Source organism: Marmota flaviventris, chromosome 6 (genome assembly GCF_047511675.1).
Source record: "Marmota flaviventris isolate mMarFla1 chromosome 6, mMarFla1.hap1, whole genome shotgun sequence".
In the NCBI taxonomy this organism is placed as follows: Eukaryota; Metazoa; Chordata; class Mammalia; order Rodentia; family Sciuridae; genus Marmota; species Marmota flaviventris.
Window position 1 is genome coordinate 150,918,804 of NC_092503.1, and position 23,267 is coordinate 150,942,070.

General features: G+C 44.5%; 1 protein-coding gene across 1 annotated transcript in view; it reads right to left on the reverse strand.

Annotated features, from left to right (window-relative positions):
- The window catches only part of Kif13a (kinesin family member 13A), a 180,770-nt gene extending 160,805 nt beyond the window's left edge, over nt 1-19,965 (reverse strand). The window contains 2 exon segments of the mRNA XM_071613715.1: nt 19,483-19,573; nt 19,830-19,965. Coding sequence (XP_071469816.1) covers nt 19,483-19,573; nt 19,830-19,884 — 146 coding nt within the window. The 5' untranslated portion in view covers nt 19,885-19,965.
- Between the last annotated feature and the right edge of the window lie 3,302 nt (nt 19,966-23,267).

A 23,267-nucleotide genomic window follows, 5' to 3' on the forward strand; every position in this document is an offset into this window, starting at 1 on the left:
GTGACACTGTAGAGCTTCATAGTTGGCTTGATTTCAGCATAGATTAATGTTTTTAGAGACCTGAAAGGTAGCTGGGTGTGGTGGCACACGCCTGTAATTCCAGCGACTCAGGAGGCTAAGGCAGGAGGATCACAAGGTCAAAGCCAGTTTCACCAATTTAGTGAGGCCCTCAGCAACCTAGTGAGACTCTGTCTCCAATAAAAACAAAAAGGCTGGGGAGGAGGCTTAGTGGTTAAGTGGCCCTGGGTTCAATCCCTGGGGGGTGGGGGGAGAAGAAGAGAAAAGAAAGGAAGGAAGGAAGGGAGGGAGGGAGGGAGGGAGGGAGGGATGGATGGATGGATTGATTGATTGATTGATTTAAAATGTAGATAAACATCAAAGGAAATGTAGGTGTCCTAAAAGACATAAGCTTTCCTAGGAACCTGGGTGACTTTTCTCTAATAGTTCTTAGATTTGTGCTTAGACACATCCTGGTCATGGTTAATCTTTATATATGCTCAATCCACAAATTTAACCAGGTAATAAAAGAAATAGATATGGCTTCCACCAGGGTGAGCCCTCGAACACTTGACTACCTAAGAATAGTTTCAAGCATGGAAATCATGGGTGGGAAAGAGCAAGACCTCTGCTGCCTTTTATCAAATCTCTTATGGGTCATTTTCATGGCAATAGTTCAACAATGCTTGAGAGACTCCGAGTTCCAATGTAGACAGTGGTTCTCTGGTCCTTACAGAATTCCTCCCAGCTTTTACTGAGTCAAACGTTCCATTCTCTTTTTAGCAGCAGGAAGGAAAAAAAAATATCACAGTGACTCAAAACAAAGCAATTTAACTGTGCTTCATTAGTGGCGTGTTTTGAGCCCACAGCACTGAAGATATCTGGGCTGTTACACATCCAGAACTGTCATCAGGGCTGATCTTGGCCTTGTCATTTTTGTTTTAGAATCACCTTGCGGTCCTAATTTTAGATTAAGGAATAACCACAAACTCACTAAATTAAAAAGAAGTACCCTATTGGTTTGGGTGAGGAGTTAAAATTTCTCAGCTAGGTAGGTGTGGGATAAAGGTTAGGCTAAAATGAAAATTATCAATGTCAACTCATAAAAAGCATGGGTGTGTGCATTATTATTATTTTATAATTCTACCTCTAAAGTGGCCTAACAGCAACTTTCATACTCAGAACAAATGACCAGATGTGCCCCTGAGAATTTGTCCTTAATTTTCACTAAAAGGATTTTTATCTCGAAACAGTAAGTATTCAACATTCTGGAGCATATTTTTGCCAGCAAGTAAGTTCAAAAAAAAGCTGAAAAAAAACACTTCAGACTCTCACCAGTCAAGTACAACAATCTGTGCATTCACTAACAGAGAGGAGAGGGAGGAGGGTCTCTTGCATCCCACCCAGCCCTACCCAATATCAGCCTGATGATGCCAACAGGTGCTGGCACAGATTCAGGGGGCCTCCTCCCCATCGGGAAATTCAGAGAAATCGTCAGAAAGTATTTTTATTCCAGTCTCACTGTGCATTCTGCTACTTTAGCATCACCCCACGGTCTCATCTCATGGCCCCGACTGCTGCATTAATAATAATTAAGCCCCAGGGGAAATAATGACACTCACTGGGGGTTCACTGGAGCTGGAAAGGCAGGCAGAGCAAGTCAAGCTGCCCACGGGTTCCCCACCACCACCCCGAGAAATCCACACCTAGGGGTGCCCCAGTCTGTGCTCCTAATGCTGCTTCCTCCGTTAGGGAAAGAAGATTCCAAGGACGCCTTCAGGTTAGTGGGCATTACGGCCCTCTTGGCACCTACCCTTGCTCGGGGGAAAGGCAGCCTGGGAAGAGGGAAAGGGTGGTGAAGGGAGATATTACAGACGAAGAAAACCTCGAAGAGACAGAACTTGACTTGGACTAGGCGTTTAGCTGAGCTTAGTGTGGTGAATATTTGGACAGTGTTACTACCTGGAGGTAATATATAATTGCTGCTTTCATAACTTTAAGAGTTATTCATCTCAGGAGTATAACATAGTATGCACAGAAAAATGGGAACAAGCAAAATGTTAACAGAATAATGAGCAAATTGTATTTTGCCTCTAATCTATATTTTTCAAGAGTTCAACAGAAAAATGACATCATGTTTATACTGAGAACCAAAGTTGTCAAGCATGACGGTGCACACTGTGATCCCAGAAACTCAGGAGGCTGAGACAGGAGGATCACAAGTTTGGCTTTTGTTTTGTTTTGTTTGTACCAAGGATTGTGCCCAATGGCATTTAACCACAGAGCCACATGCCCTGCCCTTTTTAAAAATACATATATTTTATTTAGAGACAGGGTCTTGCTAAGTTGCTTAGGGACACGCTAAATTGCTGAGACTGACTTTGAACAATCCTCCTGCCTCAGCCTCCCTTACAGGCATGCTCTACCATGCCCAGCTAGGGTCACAAGTTTGAGGCCAGCCTCAGCAACTTGGTGAGACACTGTCTCAAAGTTAAAAATAAAAAGGCCTGAGTATGTAGCTCAGTAGTAGAGCATCCCTGGGTTCAATTCCCAGTACAGAAAAAAAGAAAAGAAAAAAGTTACTTAAGATTTCAAAAGAGAAGGAAGGAAATGTGGTTCTCACTTCCCCTACATGAGGAAATTGAGCCATGCAAATGTTAGCTGCAAGTCCCTAAAAAAGTCACTTAAGCATTTTGATTAAAAAATCATAAGGTGGCACAGAGGTGTAGATCAGGAAGAATAGGTGCTTAATGCATGCAAGAAGCCCCAGGTTCCATCCCCAGTACCAAAAACCATACCAAAAGTACAAGAAAAAATGATGTTATTCACTGTTTTGTGATTTGGAAAGTTCTGTAAATAAGGGAAGACAGAAAGAACCCATCTCACATTCATTCACTCAAAGATGGAAAGCTGAAACTTGTCTTTAGGGAAAGAAAACTAATGGAAGCCTTTCCCTAAGACTGTGGGTTCCAGGAGCCAGGGTGCCTGGTCACTCATTTCCAAAGTCAGGAAATACCCCACCATACACAACGCGAGGCCACCATCTCCTAAAGCTGCCCATCTTTAATTCCCAAATAAAGACCTACAGCGAAGGTCTCCTGCTCTCAGGAGGTCAGCTAGGAGTCCTCTGCCTTCCTGCTAAGACTTCCGAGCTGAGACTCCACTATGGAACTAGGACCAGCTGACACCTGGTAATTGCTGTGAAATGTCACCAGTAAATGTTAAACAGGTGCTTATTAAATAAAGTTTGTAAATGTTTACTTGTGACGTCTTCAAAGTCTTAATAAAGACAATAAAATCTGCAAATTTACTTAGAAATACAATAAATTCAAAGCCATCCCCAGGAGCAGAATGCCACTCTCCTGGGGCCTCCATTCCAACGTGCAGTATGATGAGCACGTGGAGAATTGCCCAAATGCTCCCTGGGGCAGCAACAAACTCAGGAGCATCATTAGATGTGTGCGCTGCAGAGGGGAAAATAAAACGGGGACAGCTGCCACAGGGGCACAGGGGAGATGGAGAGTCCATAGGACCGCCATGGAAGACCAGAGGAGGGAAGCCCCAGAGAGGCCCTTCCTCCCCAGGAGGAGGAGGAGCGAGGGGACCAGCACCGGATTCACAGGCAACTGACTGGGGTGCAGCCAAAGGGAGGGGCCCAGCACCAGCCAGCATCTCTCCCTCCTCTCCACCCCTTCCCACCTCCCTTCCCAGGACAATAGGAAGAACCTCCTGTTCTGGCTCACAAGGACACCCACGGGTGGTAGGCTGGTGCAGGCCCACCCATCGGGTCTAGGATGACACATCACCTGGGGGGCAGTCATCAACTCCAGCATTGGAGGAAATGAAACATTCCTGATCACGTGTCCTCATCTAGGACAAAATTCTCTCCCACTAGTTACCTGTTCAGAACTCTGAGCTTCTGAGAGGCAGCCCGGTGGGTGATGCGGCACATGTTTAAAAGGCCAACTTTTGCCAAGGACTGGGTGATTCTTGGCTGGATGAGCCATTGCTTATCTCACGTAGTGCAGAGCCGTGACAGCCTCTGACCGTCAGCCCAAGGCAGCGGCAGTCAAAGTTGTGAGGATGGAGAGCTACATTTGTACTGCCGTGATGCAAAAATGCCACGCGGTGGCCCCGAGCCTGTCATTATGTAATACTCTAATGCAGAAATTAGAGGTCTCCCAGGGCCCAGCCTGGAAGCGCAGAACCACAACAGATGAGGTAGGAAGTCTGAGGAACACTCCACCAGACTCCCGTTCCTAGGAACCCCTCTGGAGACATTTATCTCCATCTTTCATTGCATCCCATCATGGAACATCTAGAAGCCACGTGCCAGGTACACCACACATGTTAGCTGCTGAGAGAAGAAAAGAGGGGAAAAAATAGATGCTAAATAACATGAGGGGCTCTGCCCTCAAGGAGCCTGCTGTCTCTCGGGGTGATGACCCCTGCAATGCACAGATTTCCCCAGCATAGAACTCACTGTGGTGCCTTATTCAGGTTTGGGCCATGTAGACGAAGAAAGGGCACCACCACACGCAGGGGAGGGGACACCAGGCTTTTAAATGGTCACAACTATGTGTGCTCACTACTCCCACCTGGACCTGTCGCTGACACCACTAGGAAGAATTTAGTCACTGAGGGGTTTGGGGAGGAGTTTCCTGTCATTAACCCCCAGCTCTGTCCAGAGTCCCACAGTTGAAGTTAAGGACTGAGTTACATTTAATACTTTAATATTAAAAAAAAAAAAATGGCAATCGAACCAGGCAAACTACTGGAAGCATGTAACTGATCTGAAATCTATTCACTATCTCCGAGTCAATGAATCTCTTCTCAGAATCCTGACGACGTACAAATGCTCCTAGGCATTCAGAGTCATACTGTCATACTTCCTACAGGCTCTGACCTGTGCTGATTAATAGCTGCCTAATTACTAAGGATGATTCGACAAGTAAAAGGCTTTGTCTCTTTCCAGTGTAAAAATCAAAGACGACCTAATGCACACCTCACACGCTTTACAATATGCCACTGTTGGACCTTCCTGCACCCCAGCCGGCTGTGAGGAGGGACTGGAAGTCAAGAGCTTCAAGATGCAGTCCTGTCCTCATCCCTGACTCCTCTCTCCAGCGTCCTGCCTTCCATTCCTTGCAGGGAGAGGCAAATCGGAGAACCAGATGCTTGTACTTCCCTTATTTACAAAGCCAGGGCTCCTGAGGAGTGTCCAAGATGGAAGGAAGAAGAGGAAAGCAAACACAGGCTTCAAGCTCCTTCACGTGAGTGTCAAGTACCCAGGACAGCAGGCAGGCTGTGCCCACCGAGGTGACCCACCTCCAGCCCCCTTCTTCCTGCCCACACTTTCCATAACATGTCAAACCTCTGTCAAGTACATTTACCTCCCACAGACATCCACATACAATTCTGGATGTAAATGTCTTACCCAAATGAATGACGGTCAAACAGCCAGAGAGAGACCGGTGAACACCTGCCTGCTCCAGAGAATTTCCCTCTCGAAAAAAATCCACGGCACCCATCTCAGCAAAGCAGTGTCCCTGTGCTCCTGGCAGCCGAGCAGTGAGAAGGGCTTGACTGGCACCCCAAAGGCGGTCTTCACAATGTACACCCCACTGTATGAGCCCAAAAATCATCCAGAAAGTCATAGGACTCAAAAACAAAATTCTGAAAACTTTTTTTTTTAATTGCTGCTTTTAGATACTAAAAAGAAACTTCCTTTCTTAAAACCTTTCTTAAAAGTAAGAAGCAATATGAAAAACAAAGCCAAGTTAGCAATCTGCAAGTGTCCCAAGTAGTAAAAAGGATAACTCTGTCAGCACCTGGTGCGTGCTAGATGCTGGGCACCAGGACAGCCGTATAACCCTTATAGTCTGGACTTCCATTATTCTAGTTTTACAGATGAGGAAACCAAGGCACAGAGAGTTAAGGGATTTGCCCAAAATTTCGGATTCAAGCAGCTTATCTCCCCAGTCCACGCTCTTGGCCATTATGTAATCCTGCAATATCATTTGAGAGTGTTTTATAAAACAAGTTATTTATACCCCACTGATGTCTAAAAAAACACTGCAAAAGACAAATATGAAATTCCTCTTCTTCCAGTGTAAATGCTGGGACTCAGATACAGACTGAGCACTCCTAGTCTGAAAATCTGAAATCCAAAATCTAAAACTTTGAGTGTTTACAAGATGCCACAAGTGGAAGATTTCACACCTGACCTCACATGATGGTTCACAGCCAAAATCCAGAGCACAAGACAACTACCATTTAAAATGGCCTTCAAGGGCTGGGGTTGTGGCTCATTGGTAGAGTGCTTGCCTGGCATGTGTGAGGCACTGGGTTCAAGTCTCAACATCATACATGAATAAGTAAAATTTTAAAAAATAAAATAAAATAGCCTTCAAGCTGTGTGTGGAAGGTGCATATGAACCATAAATGCATTTCATATTCAGACTCAAATTCCATCCAAGATATCTCTTTACATATTTACAAATACAGAAAAAATACCTGAAAAAGTCAAACCAAAACGCTTCTGATCCCAAACACTTCAGATAAGCGACACTCAATCTGACCATGATAACTTACAATACGTAAAATTTTTTAATTTTATTTGGGCTAAATTCTTAAAAGATTGGCAAGGCTTTTTTCAATATACCAAACTATGAAAATGAAGATTTAACCTGCCATTTAAACAAATAAGGGAGACTGGTTTTCTTGAGGTTTTATTTCCCCCTGGAGATGGGGGCTTATGCCGAGCATGGTGGTGCACAGCTGTAATCCCAGCACCTCTGGAGGCTGAGGCAGGAGGATGGCAAGTTCAAAGCCAGCCTCAGGCAATTTAGCAAGGCCCTAAGCAACTTAGTGAGACCCTGCCTCAAAATAAAAATTAAAAAGGGTTGGGGATGTGGCTCAGGGGTTAAGCACCACTGGATTCAATCCCTGATATAAAAAAAAAAAAGAAAAAAAGGAGAGAGAGAGCAAACAGATCTTACTACGTTGCCCAGAATATTTGCCAACTCCTGGGTCCAATGACCCTCATACCTCTGCCTCCCAAGTACCTGGGACAACAGGCATGTGCCACCTGCCAGGGAGTCCATTTTTATGGGCGTAAGGGGCATTCTTTAATCATTTATGATACGCGTTGACCTGAAGGATCAAAAAAGTTCAGGAGGCTCAAAACTCTAGCAGATGATAGAATATTAGACATCAGAGCTACCGAGGGCGTCCAATCACACTTCACAGTTCAGGGGTCACCTGTGGTAATGTTTCCATCAATTCCCAGGAAAGGGGGAAATTGCTACGTTTTTAATAAGATTAAGAGTATCCAATGTTTAAATTCTGTATATCCTTCCTCCTGTTCTGGTATTGAAGGTCCTTTATTAAATGAGGTATCAAGATACAGTGGTGTTCTTATTTTAGTTCACTTATTGGTCACATTGAAAAGAAGCTGAAAACTCTTTATCCAAGTATATATTCCCCCTATTCCCTAAATTCTCAAGTCTGGGAACCAATGAGCAAGGGTAGCTAAAAGTCACTCTAGGGAAAACTAGTTAAATAATAACCTAGCTAGAGAACTTTTAAAAAAAGTCCCTTAGGATTCTAGTAGACCAGCAATTTTGGAAAATTTATTTCCACTGCATAATTCATTATGAAAACATAGACTAAGCTGTCATCCTGAATAAAGGAACACTACTCAACCCAGGCCTGCTTCAAGGCTCCAGAAAACTGCAAGTGGCATGACCATGCTAAAGTTACCCGTTTGTACCGTAATTCTAGCTTCAAAAGCAGATGTTTAAAACTGAATAAGGCTGCTCAAATTCAACACCAGGATCTTGATAAACTTCCCCTATCACCACACTCCTCCCTCCTTACTCAAAACACCACCCTTGACACAGTAATTGTGAGGATCCTTCTCAACGTGACAATGTAACCATGTAACCAGCAACCACCCAACCATTCCATTCAATTTGCACAGTGAACACACTTTAATTAACTATATAAATAGAAGCAGTTAGGGATAGAGAATAAATAGGAAAAACAAAACCAAAACCCTATTCCATTTAAAACCTTACAATTTAAAATGTTCCCACCAAAACTTCAAATTCAGCTAAATCTCTTTGCATATTTTGTGTAGCTGATAAGATAGGTGGTTACAAAAAGCATCAATTGTGAGCACTGTTTTAATAAACCCTGGAAATGAGTGTGTGTGTGTGTGTGTGTAGATTTTTTTTTTTTTTTTAAACCCAAGGATGCCTTACCACTGAGCTATATCCCTTTTGATTTTTTTTATTTTGAGGCAGGGTCTCACTATGTTGTAGAGGCCATCCTCCTGTCTTGGCCTCCCAAGTTCTGCAATTACAGGTGTGTACCACTGTGCCTGGCCAGAACATAAGTATATTTAAAGGCTTGTTAATCTTTTCCACAAACTACACGACTTCCACAATTTGGGAAAAATCTACTAACAAAAAACTCCTGTGCAGTCCACCATCATTAGCCCCTCCTGATACTCCTCTGGGACTCCCTGCCTGAGCATGTGGATGTTTGTGGTCACTCATGGTGGGTGTCCCGTCCAGGGAGTGTCTCTTCCAGACAACACAAAGAGCCAGAGGCAGAGGCCGAAGCTTCCCTTTCCTCAAAGGCGTCCTTCCTGTCCCTTGTCTTTTAAAACAGGAAGCCTCTTCCCCTCAGGGAATGGCAAGCAGATGCTCTGCCCAGGCCTCTGGCCTCGGCTGACAGCAGCAAAACTCCTCGACACACCTGCAGACCAGACTCTGAAGGGCCTCGTGGAATCAGTAACTCCACTGCGCTTCCAGAAGTCAGGGGACAAGAGGACACACACAAACCAGAGCTCACCCCACAGAAAGACACAGAACCCTGGGGTCAACTGGAGCTGGGCAGGTTGTGCTGGAACACCCAGAAACAGGAGGAAGAGCTATGCTAACAGCTCTGGAAATGCCATCTCTCCACCCCCACACACAGCGGGACGGCTGCCAGGAAAGCTTAGAAATCACTGCCCACCGGCCAACCCCCACGCTGGACACACACACGTACAACATGTTAGAGGAAGACTACTAAAAGGTTCCACATCCAACGGCTTTTATACCGTCCTCCAGGCAACGTGCCTGGGGTCGGAGCTTGCATAATGCCTGGGAGAAACCCAGGCCAGCCACCAGCTAGCTGATAACGACTTCAGATACTTGGAGTCCTGCTGTCTTATTTCACCTGACACCTTCAACCCTCCCGTCAGCCACTGAGGCTAACCGAACCTCCCAAGACCAGCCACGCTGTCCTCTCCGGTTCCCCTAATGCTCTGACAAGAAGAAAACTGGAACCCCCTGCAGTCCTTATAGATGTGATCTACTTTGACTGAACTCTGTGTGTAAGTAAATTGGGATAAATCTCAATGTTAGAACTCGGGGAGGAAGGGAGGGCTTTTAGATCATCTAGTCCAGCTCTCAGTTTTAAAGATGGGAAAACTTAAGAGTCTAAAGCGATCCATCCAAAGTCAGCTCAAAGACACAGTCCACGACACTGGCAGAACCAGGCGGCACCCTGAATTCCGGCTCATTCACCACAGCATGCTGCTTCTCCTGGGCCCAGATCCCATCATCTGCATGGACCACAGGGATTCACCAGAAGCCAGGAACTAAGCCCACAAGGCTAACCGGAAAAAGAAACTGTGCTTCCCAATAAATCAATATCAGGTAAAAGGACAGGCAAGTACCCAGCTCCTCGGTACACCCCCCATTCAAGTAAAAATAAATAACATTTTAATTAGACACACCTGGCTTGTTGGCCCTTAAGTTGTGAAACTGGGTTTTCAACCTTGGCCACTCATGAGAATCAAGTGCCAAGTCTGTGAATTAAGAAAAAGAAGTATAATTTAATTAAGTCTTTTGGATCAGAGATAGTTGCAGAAGCTGTTAATGCTCTTGGATACGCAGCCTGGCCAGGTCATCAGGTGGCTACACCTCTGGACATGATAAAGCAGAGAAAAGTGATACCTACTTTGCCCCATCTAGATTCCTGTCCCACAGAAGTAATCCATGGGCTTAAGAAAATGTTATTTTAGACTGCTGAGTTTTGGAATGGTTAAGCAACAACATTAAATGGAACACTCAGGAAGCTTTTTAAAAACCCCAGTGTCCAAAGTGCACTATGCCCAATTAAGCTAGCGTCTGCAAGGGTGGAACCCAGTCCCAGGTGATTCTAACACCGTGGCCAACGTTGAAAACCACTGTCTAAAACTGCACTGTTCAGTGCAGTAGCCACCTGTCACCCGCAGCTGTTTACATTAATGGAAAAGTAGAGTCTGCAATTTAGTTCCTCATTTCCACTAGCCAGCTTTTAGGTGCTCAATAATCACATAAAGCTAGTGGTACCACACTGGACAGTGGAAATAGAGAACCATCTCCGTCATCAGCAAAAATGCTATTAGATGGTGCTAGTCTAGATCAGTTCCTCAAAGTTTGGTCCTGCACTACACCAGGCACCAGCATCCCCTGGGAATTGGCTAGTATGCACTTTTTCTTTTCTTTCTTTCTTTTCTTTTTCTTTTTCTTTTTTTTTTTTTTTTTTTGATACCAGGGATTGAACTCAGGGGCACTTGACCACTGAGCCACATCCCCAGCCCTATTTTGTATTTTATCTAGAGACAGGGTCTCACTGAGTTGCTTAGGGCCACTCTAAGTCTTGAAGTCATTGAGGCTGCCTTTGAACTCAAGATCCTCCTGCCTCAGCCTCCTGAGTCAGTGGGATTACAGATGTGCGCCACCGTGTCTGGCTGATATGCACATTCTCAAGGCCCACCCCAGACCTACTGAATGAGAACCACCTGATTCCCAAGCACACTCAAGTTTGCAAGTTAAAAAAGAAAGGGACTTGATAGAAGCTTGTCTTCTTACTGCCCCCACAAAATCATCTTTTCCATGTCCTCTCTGTCTTAAATGTAGAAACCATCAACTTTGAGCCTCATTGTAGCAAAAGAGAATAGCTATGTTGTCAAAGAATTTCAAACACAGGTTTTTGGGTTAACAAGCTTGAGAAGAAATCTTGCCTTTCAATTAATAAGCATGGATTCTGAAAAGAGGCTGTTTTTATAACTGCTAAGAGAAACAGCCCTGAGGTCTAACAATATGGAAATGGTTACCAATTAGGAGACTCAACAGACTACATTCAATTATGAAAGTTAAAACTGTGAAAGCTATGTAACATGACACAATATAAATGGGAGAAACGCTACACACAAATATTTACATTACATGGTAAGGACAAGAAGGCGGCAGAGGAAAATTCAGAATGATTGTTTTCTTGGGCTTGGTAGGACCAGGGCTCTCCTCTTCCCCTTTATGTCTCTGCCATGCTCCTTATAAAGTAATTCAGGCAAAAAACATTTTAAAGTATTGAAGCACCAGGTGTGGTGGCGCATACCTATAATCCCAGTGGCTCAGGAGGCTGAGGCAGGAGGATCATGAATTAAAAGGCAGCCTCAGCACTCAGCAAGATGCAAAGCAACTCAGTGAGACCCTGTCTCTCAATAAAAATATAAAAAAAGGGCTGGGGATGTGACTCAGTGGTTAAGTGCTCCTGAGTTCATTCCCTGGTACCAAAAAAAGTATTGAAGCAATTTTTTAGAAAGATACAATTGTGCTTTGATGTGAAAAATCCTTTGAAAGGATAATTTGGTAAACCAGTTCTACTTCATCAATGACACGCTGAGCGTTGACCTCACGGTGACGTGAAGTTGCCACTCGGTTCAGTCAAAGCCCAGGCTTGGACTCCCAGGTTCTTCTAGTCCTAAGGGTCTGGGAAGACTCTCCTCTGTACTTCTCCTTCTGAAACTTAGGTCTACAATCAAACATCAGAATTATGCATTATTTTACAAATTTTAAAGATGTGAAAACCAGACATCTTTGCATGTGTTTAGTTTCCATTTGATTTCCAAGAAGGAGAAATATTTTTGCACATTTGGAAGTGTAAATTTCCCAAAATATTTGGTAAAGTGATCTTCTTTTATAAAGACAGCTCCTGAATCTCACATAAATCAACTCTTGGTTGTTTTAATATAAAACTTAGCATTTCTTTTTTATGGACCGCTCTGTTGCCAATACACTTCACTTCTTTCATTGTCAAGGTACCAAGTAATCTGAGTGTTTCTGCCAGTCTCCTTGACATCTCTGCTTTTCGTTTCCTTTGCAGGTAGCACTCTGAAAACTCCTTTACACTCTAGACACACACAGACCTCTGCCCCGACTCTGGGGAAGACCTGAGAAGAGGTGACTTGGTTTGTGTAATTCTGAAAATGATGGAGTCTTCAGGATGCCACTATTTGAAAGAAATCTGGGTCTATGAGTTTTCCTAAAAACATGAATGCACCGCAAGTGTAATTTTACTGCCGACTTGAAACACTCCACGTTTTCTACTTCTCTCTTACTAGATTTTACCAGAAAAAGCTAAATGGTAGGATGGTAAGTAGCCAACTTGATATCATTAGAAAAATTTCTTATGACATTTTCCCCCAGCCCAACAGATACACACCTCTTAAAGTGGACAAAACAACTTCTTAATTAAAGTTTTTGCAACAGTGGTGCAAAAATATGATTAAAAATTGCACCCCACTCCCAGCATTTTGTCCTAACACAGTTAATTACCTTCATGAATGTGGGTAATTGAGAGCTGTCTACAGCAGCAACTATGTTCAATTCTAGCATTTATCTATCCCTCTTATGAAAAAGGAAATCATTTCTTTTATTTTTATTGCTGCAAGTTAAATGGAAAAGGGATTTGACAGGCATTTTTAATCATAATAATAAACAGTAACTGCAGAGAGAATTTACAAAATGTTTTCTGTGTGCTGGAAATTATTGAATCCAAGTACTGAAAATACAAAAATAAATAATATAGAGCCCTTGCCCCGCAGAATCCCCGGAGCCTGGCTGAGATATTGCTACATCTAAGAAAAGTCCTTAACATAAAAGAGACTCCAAAAAACAAAACTGTGCACTGTAGGAAAAAAGAAAAAAAAAAAAAAAAAAGCAGACTATTCAAAGAAAACTATCATTAATGTCCTTTGACAGAAGATATCACAACTGAGAAACATGAATAGAATGCTATTAAAAAAAAAAAAAATCAGAGACCAGAAAAAGAGCTCTTAGAAATTAAAAAATATAATGGCAGAAAAGAGAAATTAAACATAGAGGTTAGAAGATAAAGGAAGGAAATGTCCCAGAAGACAGGACAGAGAGACAAGAAATAGAAAGGAAAAAATTAAACCACGAAAGGTCCAGTTCAGGAAACACCATGTCCAAATATGTGTTCTGGAAAAGAACAAAGATAATAAAGAGGAAATAATCTGTTAAAAAAAATGATTCAAGAATTTTTGTCAGAACACGAGTTTCCAGGTCAAAGCTCTTTAGCAGGAACAGTGGCACACACCTGTAACCCCTACTTGGGAGGCTGAAACTGGAGAACTACAAATTTGAGGTCTGTCTCAGCAACCCAGCAAGACTCCAGATAAAATCTGAAAAGGGCTGGAGATGTAACTAAGTGGTAGAGCCCTTGCCTAGCTTGCACGAGGCCCTGAATTCAGTTCCCATCCAGTACCACACAGCAAACACCAAAAAGGCCCACCATGACTTCACACAATAGGAGAGTAAAGACTCTTCCAGAGACTCCAAAGAGGAAAAAAATCAGGGGGCATCCAAAGGATTAGAAATTCAAATAATTTCTCAGCAGAGTCACTGAAAGATAAGAGATACTGGAACAATGTCTTTAAAGCAAAATTTGATACCCATTCCAACTATCAATGAGGTAAGTGGGTGGGATGAAGATAGGGTCAAGTGTCAAAAAAACTTTCCGCCCCAAGCACGCCATCTCAGGAAGATCCCCAAGAGCAAGTCTACAAAACCAAGAAAGAAGGAAAGGGAGACAAGGAGCAGCAGATTCCACAGGGATGTAAAAGGAACCTGGAGAATGAGGGTGAAGGGGAGCCCGGGGAGAGGCAGCTGGTCCCTAAAGAAGCCCGTCAGAGGGCGGAGGAGAGACTTCCCATCTGACCTCCTGCAGAGCACACCTGCCAGGGGGCAGGTCTTGAGAGCAGCTTTGGTCAAGAGGCCAACAGTTTGCTGAATTCCTAAGTACCCAGAGAAACAGGCAGACTAAAGAAAGAAAAAGAACTGTCCACTCCAGGGAACATAAAAAGTTTCGTAAGACAAGAAGATCATTCAGGGAAGATGACAAGGTCCAACTGAAAACAGTGTTCTGTGTGGTCAATATAAATTACATAAACACCAGATACGGATCCAACCAAAGGTGCCAGACGTTAGAAAGAGAAAGACTCTGGGGCAGGGTAGAAAAATCAAATAAAAATGTAGCACTACCAGTATCTCCTTCAGAAACAGGGAGGGAAATTCCAAACGAATGATCTAAAAATCACCAAAAATGGCTGGTTGCCTCTGGAGAAAAGATATAAAGAGAAGGCGGCTGCTTCTTCTTCTTTTTTACTATAATATTTACAAATTATAGAGCTTTATAAACTTTATAAATTATGACTTTACACTTCACTCTAATTTAAAAAGGAAAAAAAAAAATGAGAACACAAAACAAAAACAGAGCCCAAACTCTTACCCACTAAACTTGTGTTTTCAAATTATCCACTTGTGACTCATTTGTGGGTTGTGAAATCACAGGTAAGTCACAACCATCTTTTTGTTTTGTTTTATTTTGGCACGAGGGATTTAACCCAGAGCGCTTTACCACTGAGCCACATCCCCAACCCTTTTATTTTTGACAGGGCCTTACCACATTGCTGCGGCTGGCCTAGAACCAGTGATCCTCCTGCCTCAGCCTCCCAAGTCACTGGATTACACAGCACAACTATCATGTTTTAAATGAACAGAAAAGAACAGAAAATAAGAAAGACACTGCGTATATTTAAGACTATACTTCCATGAACATTTAAAATACACATACACACATATAGGGTTTATTTCAAAATGTAAAAGGCATTTTGAATCGTAGACTACATCAAAATAATTTTAAAACCACTCTATACTGCATTATAATTGCTTTAAAACTTGTTTTTTAAAAAAGATTTCCATGTACATTTATTTTCAAACAAACTGAAGACACTGACAGCTAATAAAAATATCTGATTGTGATACTCCTTGAAATCCCACTAATGACAAACCTGAAGAATGCATATTTCTATATTAGTGAACCCTAAATATCCTTTACTTTAATAAAGCCAGACAGAAGAGTAATGACACAGAAAACAACTAAAGTCCCTGAAAATGATTTGATGATAACGTGGAATATTACTGTTTCTTAGGTGATTTACGTTTCTAATTTTGTGTGACTTTCACTAATTTTTAAATTTGTGGCCTATCTACAGAGACCCTTGAACAGGAGGAAATATCTTAGAAGACTCTGGAATGGCAAGTGAAGTCAGCCTAGAAATAAAAACACAGAGGTATAAACTAGAAAATATACAAGCAGGTGACCAAGGGTTCGCTTTCTCCCACCAGACCCTTCCTCACAGAGGTTGTAAGGTACACTGCACACCCCGCAGTGTGGAAGAAAATCAGAAGTATAAAACTCTGATGTTCTTCTACTAAGAGTCCGTATTAGGCCCAATATTTTCTTCTTATTTAGGCTCAATACACACTTTACTTTAGATGCTCACCTTACAATTCACTTACATAAAATAATGACAAATTCCTGTAGAAAGCAAGTTCCATCATGCGCTCTTCCTAATAAAGCTTCACTTTCCAAAAGTTATAAGGATCAGATTCTGAGGCTAATGATCTATATTTTACAAAGCAAAACAAAACAAAACCTACCACTATGGAGCTAGGGGCATAGCTTAGTGGTAGCATACTTGCCTAGCAAGCCCAAGGCCCTGGGTTCAATCCCCAGCATTAGGGGAAAAAAAGAAAAACAAAGATCATCCATAAGAGGTATAAGAAAGGATGAGTAAGTCTTCTATATATGCTAGTATTGAACAGTAACAAAACTATTTGTTACAATATACATATGTATGTATTCATCTATATACTTGCAAGTTATACTTATTGCATATGTATGTCAATATAGACTATATAGGCAAGAAAATTCATGAGAAATAGATGGCTTTGGTGATGCTTTTTTTGAAGAAGTAAGATGAGAAGAGTAGAGGAGACAAACAGGAGTGAGTGGAAGACTTTTCACTTTCTATCTCACACACTCGGGCACATAAGGAATTCTCATCCGTCTCCCACCCACCCACATACCCGCTACCAGCAAATGGCCTTGTTTCCACATCCTAATCCACACCCCACACTCATACTCACATGGTATAATCACCCAGAAGTAATCTGGCAGGCATGCTTTCACTTTTATCCACAAAGGACTTTACCCCACCTTGCACAAGACCAGCACAAATGCCACCTGTCTCTGCAGGCTGCAGAACCTAAGGGGCTTGCCTAGTCTTTCTCCAGTGCTCACATCACTCTGGAGAAAGGTGCTGAGCGCTTGCTCTGTGCCAGGCACTGTGCAGAGATACAGGGCACAAAGGGTACAAGGTACCTGCCTTCAGGAAGCTCAAAGCCTTCAGGGCAGGACAGGAGAGAAAGCAGGCAATGTCCAAATGATAAGGTACATATAATGGCAAAAGTATATGCCCATGTAATTACCACACTGTATTTTAAGTATTTTTTCCTCTTTCTTCCCACAACTCTCAAGTTGAGAACCTCTGGAATAGGCAGCAGACCTGCAGTTATCTCTGGATACTCTGTGCCAAGCATAATATCCATATGAACTCTGTAAATGGCTCCTGAATGGCAAGGCAATAGAATTTTAAGAAACAAACTCCTGTCTCTTACTGTTCAAGTCAACTATTAACCTGGACCTACATCATGTATAACAATCTTAGAATTTCAGCACCAGAACAAACATCTTTACCCTCAGAAGTCCTCTGATCTTCTAGTCCTAACTAAGCAGTCTGGCCTTTGATTCCATAAAGGGGGAACATTAAGAAAGCTAAGCCTATTTCTTTTTCTGGAAGTCAATGCATTCTCACTTTCTCTTGCTAGTAAGACTGAAAACTTTCACCCAGTAACTCTGAATTGCCACTTGTGACTAATGCATTGGTGTTTTCTTGCAACTTTCAGAAAAACAGTAATTCTCAACCTGACACAATTTGGCCAATATTATGTAAGGACCTCTTATACTTTAAAACTTGGATTTCTAGGTATGAGAAATAATAAATATTCTCAGTATACAACTGGTTCACACTTGCCCTACCCGGAGCTCTATCCAAAAACAAATGATAGAAACGAATTGCAAATATAACATGAAGCACTATTGCAATTAATCAACCTAGAGCCCAAGGGAGTAATTGTTTCTATTTTTTAAAAGCACTGTTGCTTTAAGGGAAAGCTCCCTGAAGAAACATGAACCAAGCTGCATAGTGAAAATCAAAATGCACTTGGTGTCTTCGTCCATGCAAAGACGGTAATTTTCATCTTCAAGTAGCATCTACAAGTAGTGGGCTGACTCTCCTGCTCGTAAATGGAATGGCCAGGACACAGGCAGAATCCCACCAAAAGGGCCCATCCACCAACACAAAGCATCACTCGTCACAAGGATGAATGAGAGCACCCATATTTCAATGCTAGTCTCACAGCTCCAGACAGGGGCTGTCCCAGTAAGAAAGCCAAAGGAAAAAAATACCAAAATCACCTTTGAAATCTTTACTGAAAAGATCTGATCAGTGACTAATGTGGCAGTCCCCAAAATAATCAACTGATTATTTAGCACAGTCTGAAGTTACAAATTCTATCCACAAAATTAAGCCTGTTTCTCTGCACAAATGACACGGCTTCATTTCATTAAATAGTAACCAACAATAGTGACAAGGAGAAGGTGCCACCCCAGCTAGGATAAGATAAGCGGAAAATACAGGAGTCAAAATGTTAGACCTGTTTCCCAGACTGCCTTGAAGAATGTGAGCCACCAAAAAAATATTTTTTCTCTGAAATAATAAAACAATATCCTTTTTCAGGGGGTAGGAAGACTTTAGTGTTGTGTTCACATAATATGTAAATATTTTAACTTAGTTTACTTACTATCACCATGAAACATATTATCTACTCTGCTATATCTAAAAATACTGTAAAAATATTTCAAATGCATCTAAAAATACAGCCCAAGGATAAATCCATTACTTAAAAGTATTTAACATAACATTTTAAATTTAATCTAGCTATTTAATATCACCATAAGAATCTGCTATGGGTAGCAAAATATTGTCAAATCAGATAAAAAAAATTGCTAGGCTCAACAAAAAAAAAGTGAAGAATCCTAATCTTACCTTTTCATAATGTCATTCCCTCAATTTAGCTAAAGGGTGCCTGATACCACATTATTATTGAATAGGAGCAGCTGCCTCCTTTAGCAATAAAGTAACAAACACTACTTCAGAGCCTCTCTTCAATGAAAACCTCTTAAGAGCAAAATCACTACATTGTAGCTCATCAATCAACAGGTGACTTTTAGAAACAAACTCATACTCATTTCCAAGAGGAAATATTTTGGTAGAATCCCGGTTTTTCTTTGATATATTTTTTTTTTTTTTACAAGCTACTGAATTGCCATACTGAATGAATTCCAACACATTTCTTCTCCAGGGCTTACCAGAAAAATGCCAAATATTCAAATTATTTTAGGGCATTTTCCCATAGTACTGCATGGAACACAGCAGAATTAATAAGGATCCAACAGTTACCACTTTTCAAATGCAAATATGTTGCGATCTAGGAAATGCAGCCCCCTTTTAAACATCCCTCCAGTGTCTACACAGTTCAGGGCTCTACTTTTGTTTCCTTGAAAATCAAAATTCGCGCATTACATTCAGGCATTATCTCAACTCAACACCAACAAAAAAAATAGATTTTAAATGGTCCAGCCTGAGCCTGCATCCTACAAGACTGTTTCTGCTTTAGCCCCCGCCCCCCACCTCCCAATCCCCATCTTACACACAATGTCCCTAAACAATTCTGCCCAAGGAAGCCCAGAAGGAAAGAATCACGGGCACTGGGTGCCACGGAGGCCGTGGGCTGGTCACTGGCCACTTCAGGCCTCAGTTTTCTTATCCATAAAATGTGGCCACTGAACTAATTATCCCAGGGTTCCACCCGTCCCCCTAGCTCGGAGTGCCTGCCGAGAAGCCCACGGGAACGCAGCTGACCGGTGCTGGCGGTGGCCGGAGCGCCGGCTCTGAGTGACAACGCTCGGGAGGGGAGGGAACCGGCAGCGGCGGGGGTGGGGGAAACAGAGGGAAGAGAGGAACTTGGACTTGCAACCGCTTCCAAAGGCAGCGTGAGACAAACTTGAAGCCGCCCTCTAACAATAGGAAGGCGCACTCCCGTTTTCCTGGCTCAAACTTGCAGGACCCTGCGAGCTGGGTCCTCCCACCCGCCCTCGCGGAACGCGCCTCACCTTTCTCCCTGTTTGGTGTTGGAAGGAGGAGGGTGCAGGACCGTTTGGTTCCCTTCCATCTCCACCACGCACTTGGTGTTCAGTTCCAGTTCTGAAAGCACAGGGCACACCAGCGTCGCCACCTCGCCCCGCGCTGCCTCCCGCCGCCGCGCGGTCCCGGGAGGCGGCCGAGCCGGGGACCGAGCCCCGGGCGCCGGGTGGCCGAGCCGCTGCGGGCGCCGCCTCCGCCCGGCGCCCGGGCCCCGGCCGCGCTCTCGCCGCCCGGCCCCGCCGCCCCGCAGTTTCCAAAGTTGCCCCCGCCCTCGGCCCGCCCGGGCAGAAACGGAAACGCGCGGAGAGCTCCTCACCTCGTCGGTTCATGGGCCGGACCCGGACGGCAACTTTTACCTTGGTATCCGACATGTTGGCGGCGCCGCTCGGCCAGAGGCGGCCTCACGCGCCGCGCCGCCGCCGCCGCCGCGCGCCCCCCGAGCGCGGCCGCCGCTCCGCCGAGTGCTCCGCGAGGCAGCGCCGAGGCGCGCGGGCCATCCCGGGGGAGCGCGACGCGGGGCACGGCCGCGGCCGGGGAGGGGCGGGCGCGGGGCGGGGCGCGGCGGCGGGCGGGGAGGAGGCCGCGCCGCGGCCCAGGCGCCGCTCTAGCCGAGCCGGCCCAGCCGAGCGCGCAGCGCCGCGGCCCCTCGCGGCCGCCGGGGGCCCGGCCGCGCCGCCATCTTCCGCCCGCGCCACGGCCCGCGCTCCCCGGGGCCGCCTCGGCGCGCGGCGCCCACCGTGGCCGGGCGGCGGGAGTGCGCGCCGCGCGCCTGCTCCTGCGGGGTGGGGCCGCCGCGCCGAGGCCGCCCCGGTGCCTGCGGGGACCCGGGGAGCGCGCCGGGAGCTCGAGTCCCCCTCGGGGACCGCTGTCACCCGCAGAGCCAGAGCCCTGGGCGGAATGCAGGGCGCGGGCACGCCGTGCCGGGTGGGCAGGCCTTGCCCGCGGGATAAATGCGCCCCATCCGAGGGCCCCGGCCCGCCGCCCCCCAGCGCCCCGGCCCGAGCTTGCAGCGGGATTCCAAGGTCCCTGTGGGGAACCGACACTAGAAACGAGTCAGTGCCTCTACCACCAAACAGTGCGTGTTTGTAAATAGTGCACTCGCCCCCTTCCCTTCCCTTGTCGTGCAGGGATGTCAAGTGGGCCGGAGGGTCATTAACTCTTACATAAGAATTTAATAGCAGTGAATTCTGTCATCCTGCCAAACGCAGACCTCGCGCTGCCAGGGCGGAGCTGGGCGAATCGGATTTATTCTATTTGGTTCAACAAATGCTCACTATGTGCCAAGTGTTTTGAAACGTACACAAGTCTAACTCCAGAGTTGACATCCAGGGGCTCTTTCGGCTTTGCCTAAAGGTAGAAATCCGTTCATTCCTACTTTCATTTAATGGACGTTGTACTGAGGGCCTACTGTGTGCAGAACACAACCACCAATAGTGTTATGGAACCACACTCCAGAGGCCATGCTAAGGTGGAATAAATGGCGGGAGACACATATTATTGTGGACAGTGTGTGGCAGGTATATCGAGAACGAGAGGGATTCAGTTTACCTCCAACAGGTGCCAAGTTATTAGCCTGACTATGCTTGTCCCACGCATATGGAACCCAGAACCTGGCACATGCTACGCATGTGCTCTACCACTCAGCTACCCCTCCCCCCAACGACCTTGAGCCTGACTCAAGTGTTGCAGTACTGTCTCACCCTCACCTTGTTACAGGGCCACATGTCACCTCCCCTCTGAAGGTTCTGTTGCATTTTTTTTTTCTCCTCCCCATTGGTACTGCTGCAAGCCTACTAGGTCCTTCCGTTCAGCTGTTCAACAATGTTTGGAGCATCCTAGGACGTGACACTCATGATGGAGAGTGAAGACCCCTTGGCTACTGCTGGACAAAAACAGAAAAATTCCTAGTCCCCTGGGGCTAACAATCTGCTTCTCTGCCTACTTTCTCACCTTTGGGCTATGGAGACATCTATCAACTGACCTTCTTAGCTTTACTTCCAATAATCTGTCCTATATCCATCCAGCTTCCATATTGATTTTGACATGAGATTAAAATCCTGTCCTTCAATCATGCATGCTCTTCTGGTGTTCAAAAACTTCTCGGGCCTGTCCAATTTAATATTATTTTCCACCATTCCTGAAATTCTTCACTTCACCCAGGACCATTTCACAAACAAGTTGGCAGCCCTATGCTAGGTCATTGCTTGGGCAGTTTCCATCCATTAGGAATTGTCGGGGGTTTAGTTATATTCCCCAAAAGATCCAAATCATAGCTCCCAGTGCTTGTGAATGAGGCCTTATCTTGAAAGTAGAGTCTTTGCAGATCAACATGTGGTCATACTGGGTTAGGAAAAGCCCTAAATCCAATGACTGGACTCTTTGAGAGAAAGAAGGAGGTCGGCACACACACAAAGTGGAAGGCCATGTGAAGCTATAGGTGGAGATTGATGTGGCTACAAGCCAAGGACTTCTGGGACCTACCAGAAGCTAGGAGGCAAAGAAGGATTCTTACCTAGCACCTTCAGAAGGAACATGGTTCTGCTAACACCTTAAATTTGAATGTCTAGGGGCTGGGGACATGGCTCAAGTGGCAGCGCGCTCGCCTAGCATGCATGAGGCACTGGGTTCGATTCTCAGCACCACATAAAAATAAAATAAAGATATTGTGTCCACCCAAAACTAAAAAATAAATATTAAAAAATTAAAAAAAAAAAATTTGAATGTCTAGCTCCCAGAACTAGGAGACAACAAATTTCTGTTGTTTTATACCACCCAGTTTGTGGTTTATTATGGCAGTCTAGAGATACTGGGGTTATATGAATTATATGCTGGGGTTATAGGAATTAATCAATTCTCCCTTTTCTAACTCTATCCTCTATCTCTGTCTCTCTTTCTTCTTCTCCTTCATTCTCTGCCAGATTGTGAAAGCCTTAAAGGTCGAAGAACTTGCATCTTTGTCCCAAAGGCAATGGGGATTTAATGAATTTAACTTGGGGCATTTGTTTAGGGTCATGAATTTGGCAATAGTCTGTCTATCCAGAGTGGCCGCAGTCACCCAGATGAGAGGTGAGGATGGGGTGAACAAAGCCAGGGCAGGTGCAAACCAGGAGAAGAGACAGGTGCAGCAGGCAGTGGGGTGTGAGCATGGAGGGAGACCAAGGGTTGCAGTACCTAGGAAGGGTAATGGCCCATAACCCCCCAGTGGACGAGAACAGGGCTGAGGATGAGATGGGTGTGACTGAGTTGGTGGTTAAGAAGTTCCCACTGGTGTTTTGCAGAGTGGCCCTTCCTTCTGCTTTTCCAACACTTGTCCTCACCTCTTCTAAGAAGAGCTTACTAAATGTTTTTTCTTCAAAACAGTTCACCTCCTCTTATTGGGATTTATATATTTTTAGAGTTGGAAGCTTCCTCTGGGGATCTTCCAGACCCCTCTACTACAGTCTCCAAAATGGCCATCTATCCTCTGCTTGAATGTCCAGTGACAATGCTCAGATTTAGAGGATAAATGGTGATAATTGGTGTACACCTGCAATCACAACAACTCCGGAGGCTGAGGCAGGAGGATTGTAGGTTTGAAGCCAGGCCTTAGCAACTTAACAAGGCCCTATGCAATTTCCCAAGCCCCTGTCTCAAAATAAAAAATAAAAAGAGCTGGGGATGTGGCTCAGTTGTTTGAATTTGAACACCCCTGGGTTTGATCGATGGTACCAAAAAAGAAAATAATAAAACAAAGAGGAGCTGAACACACTGTTGA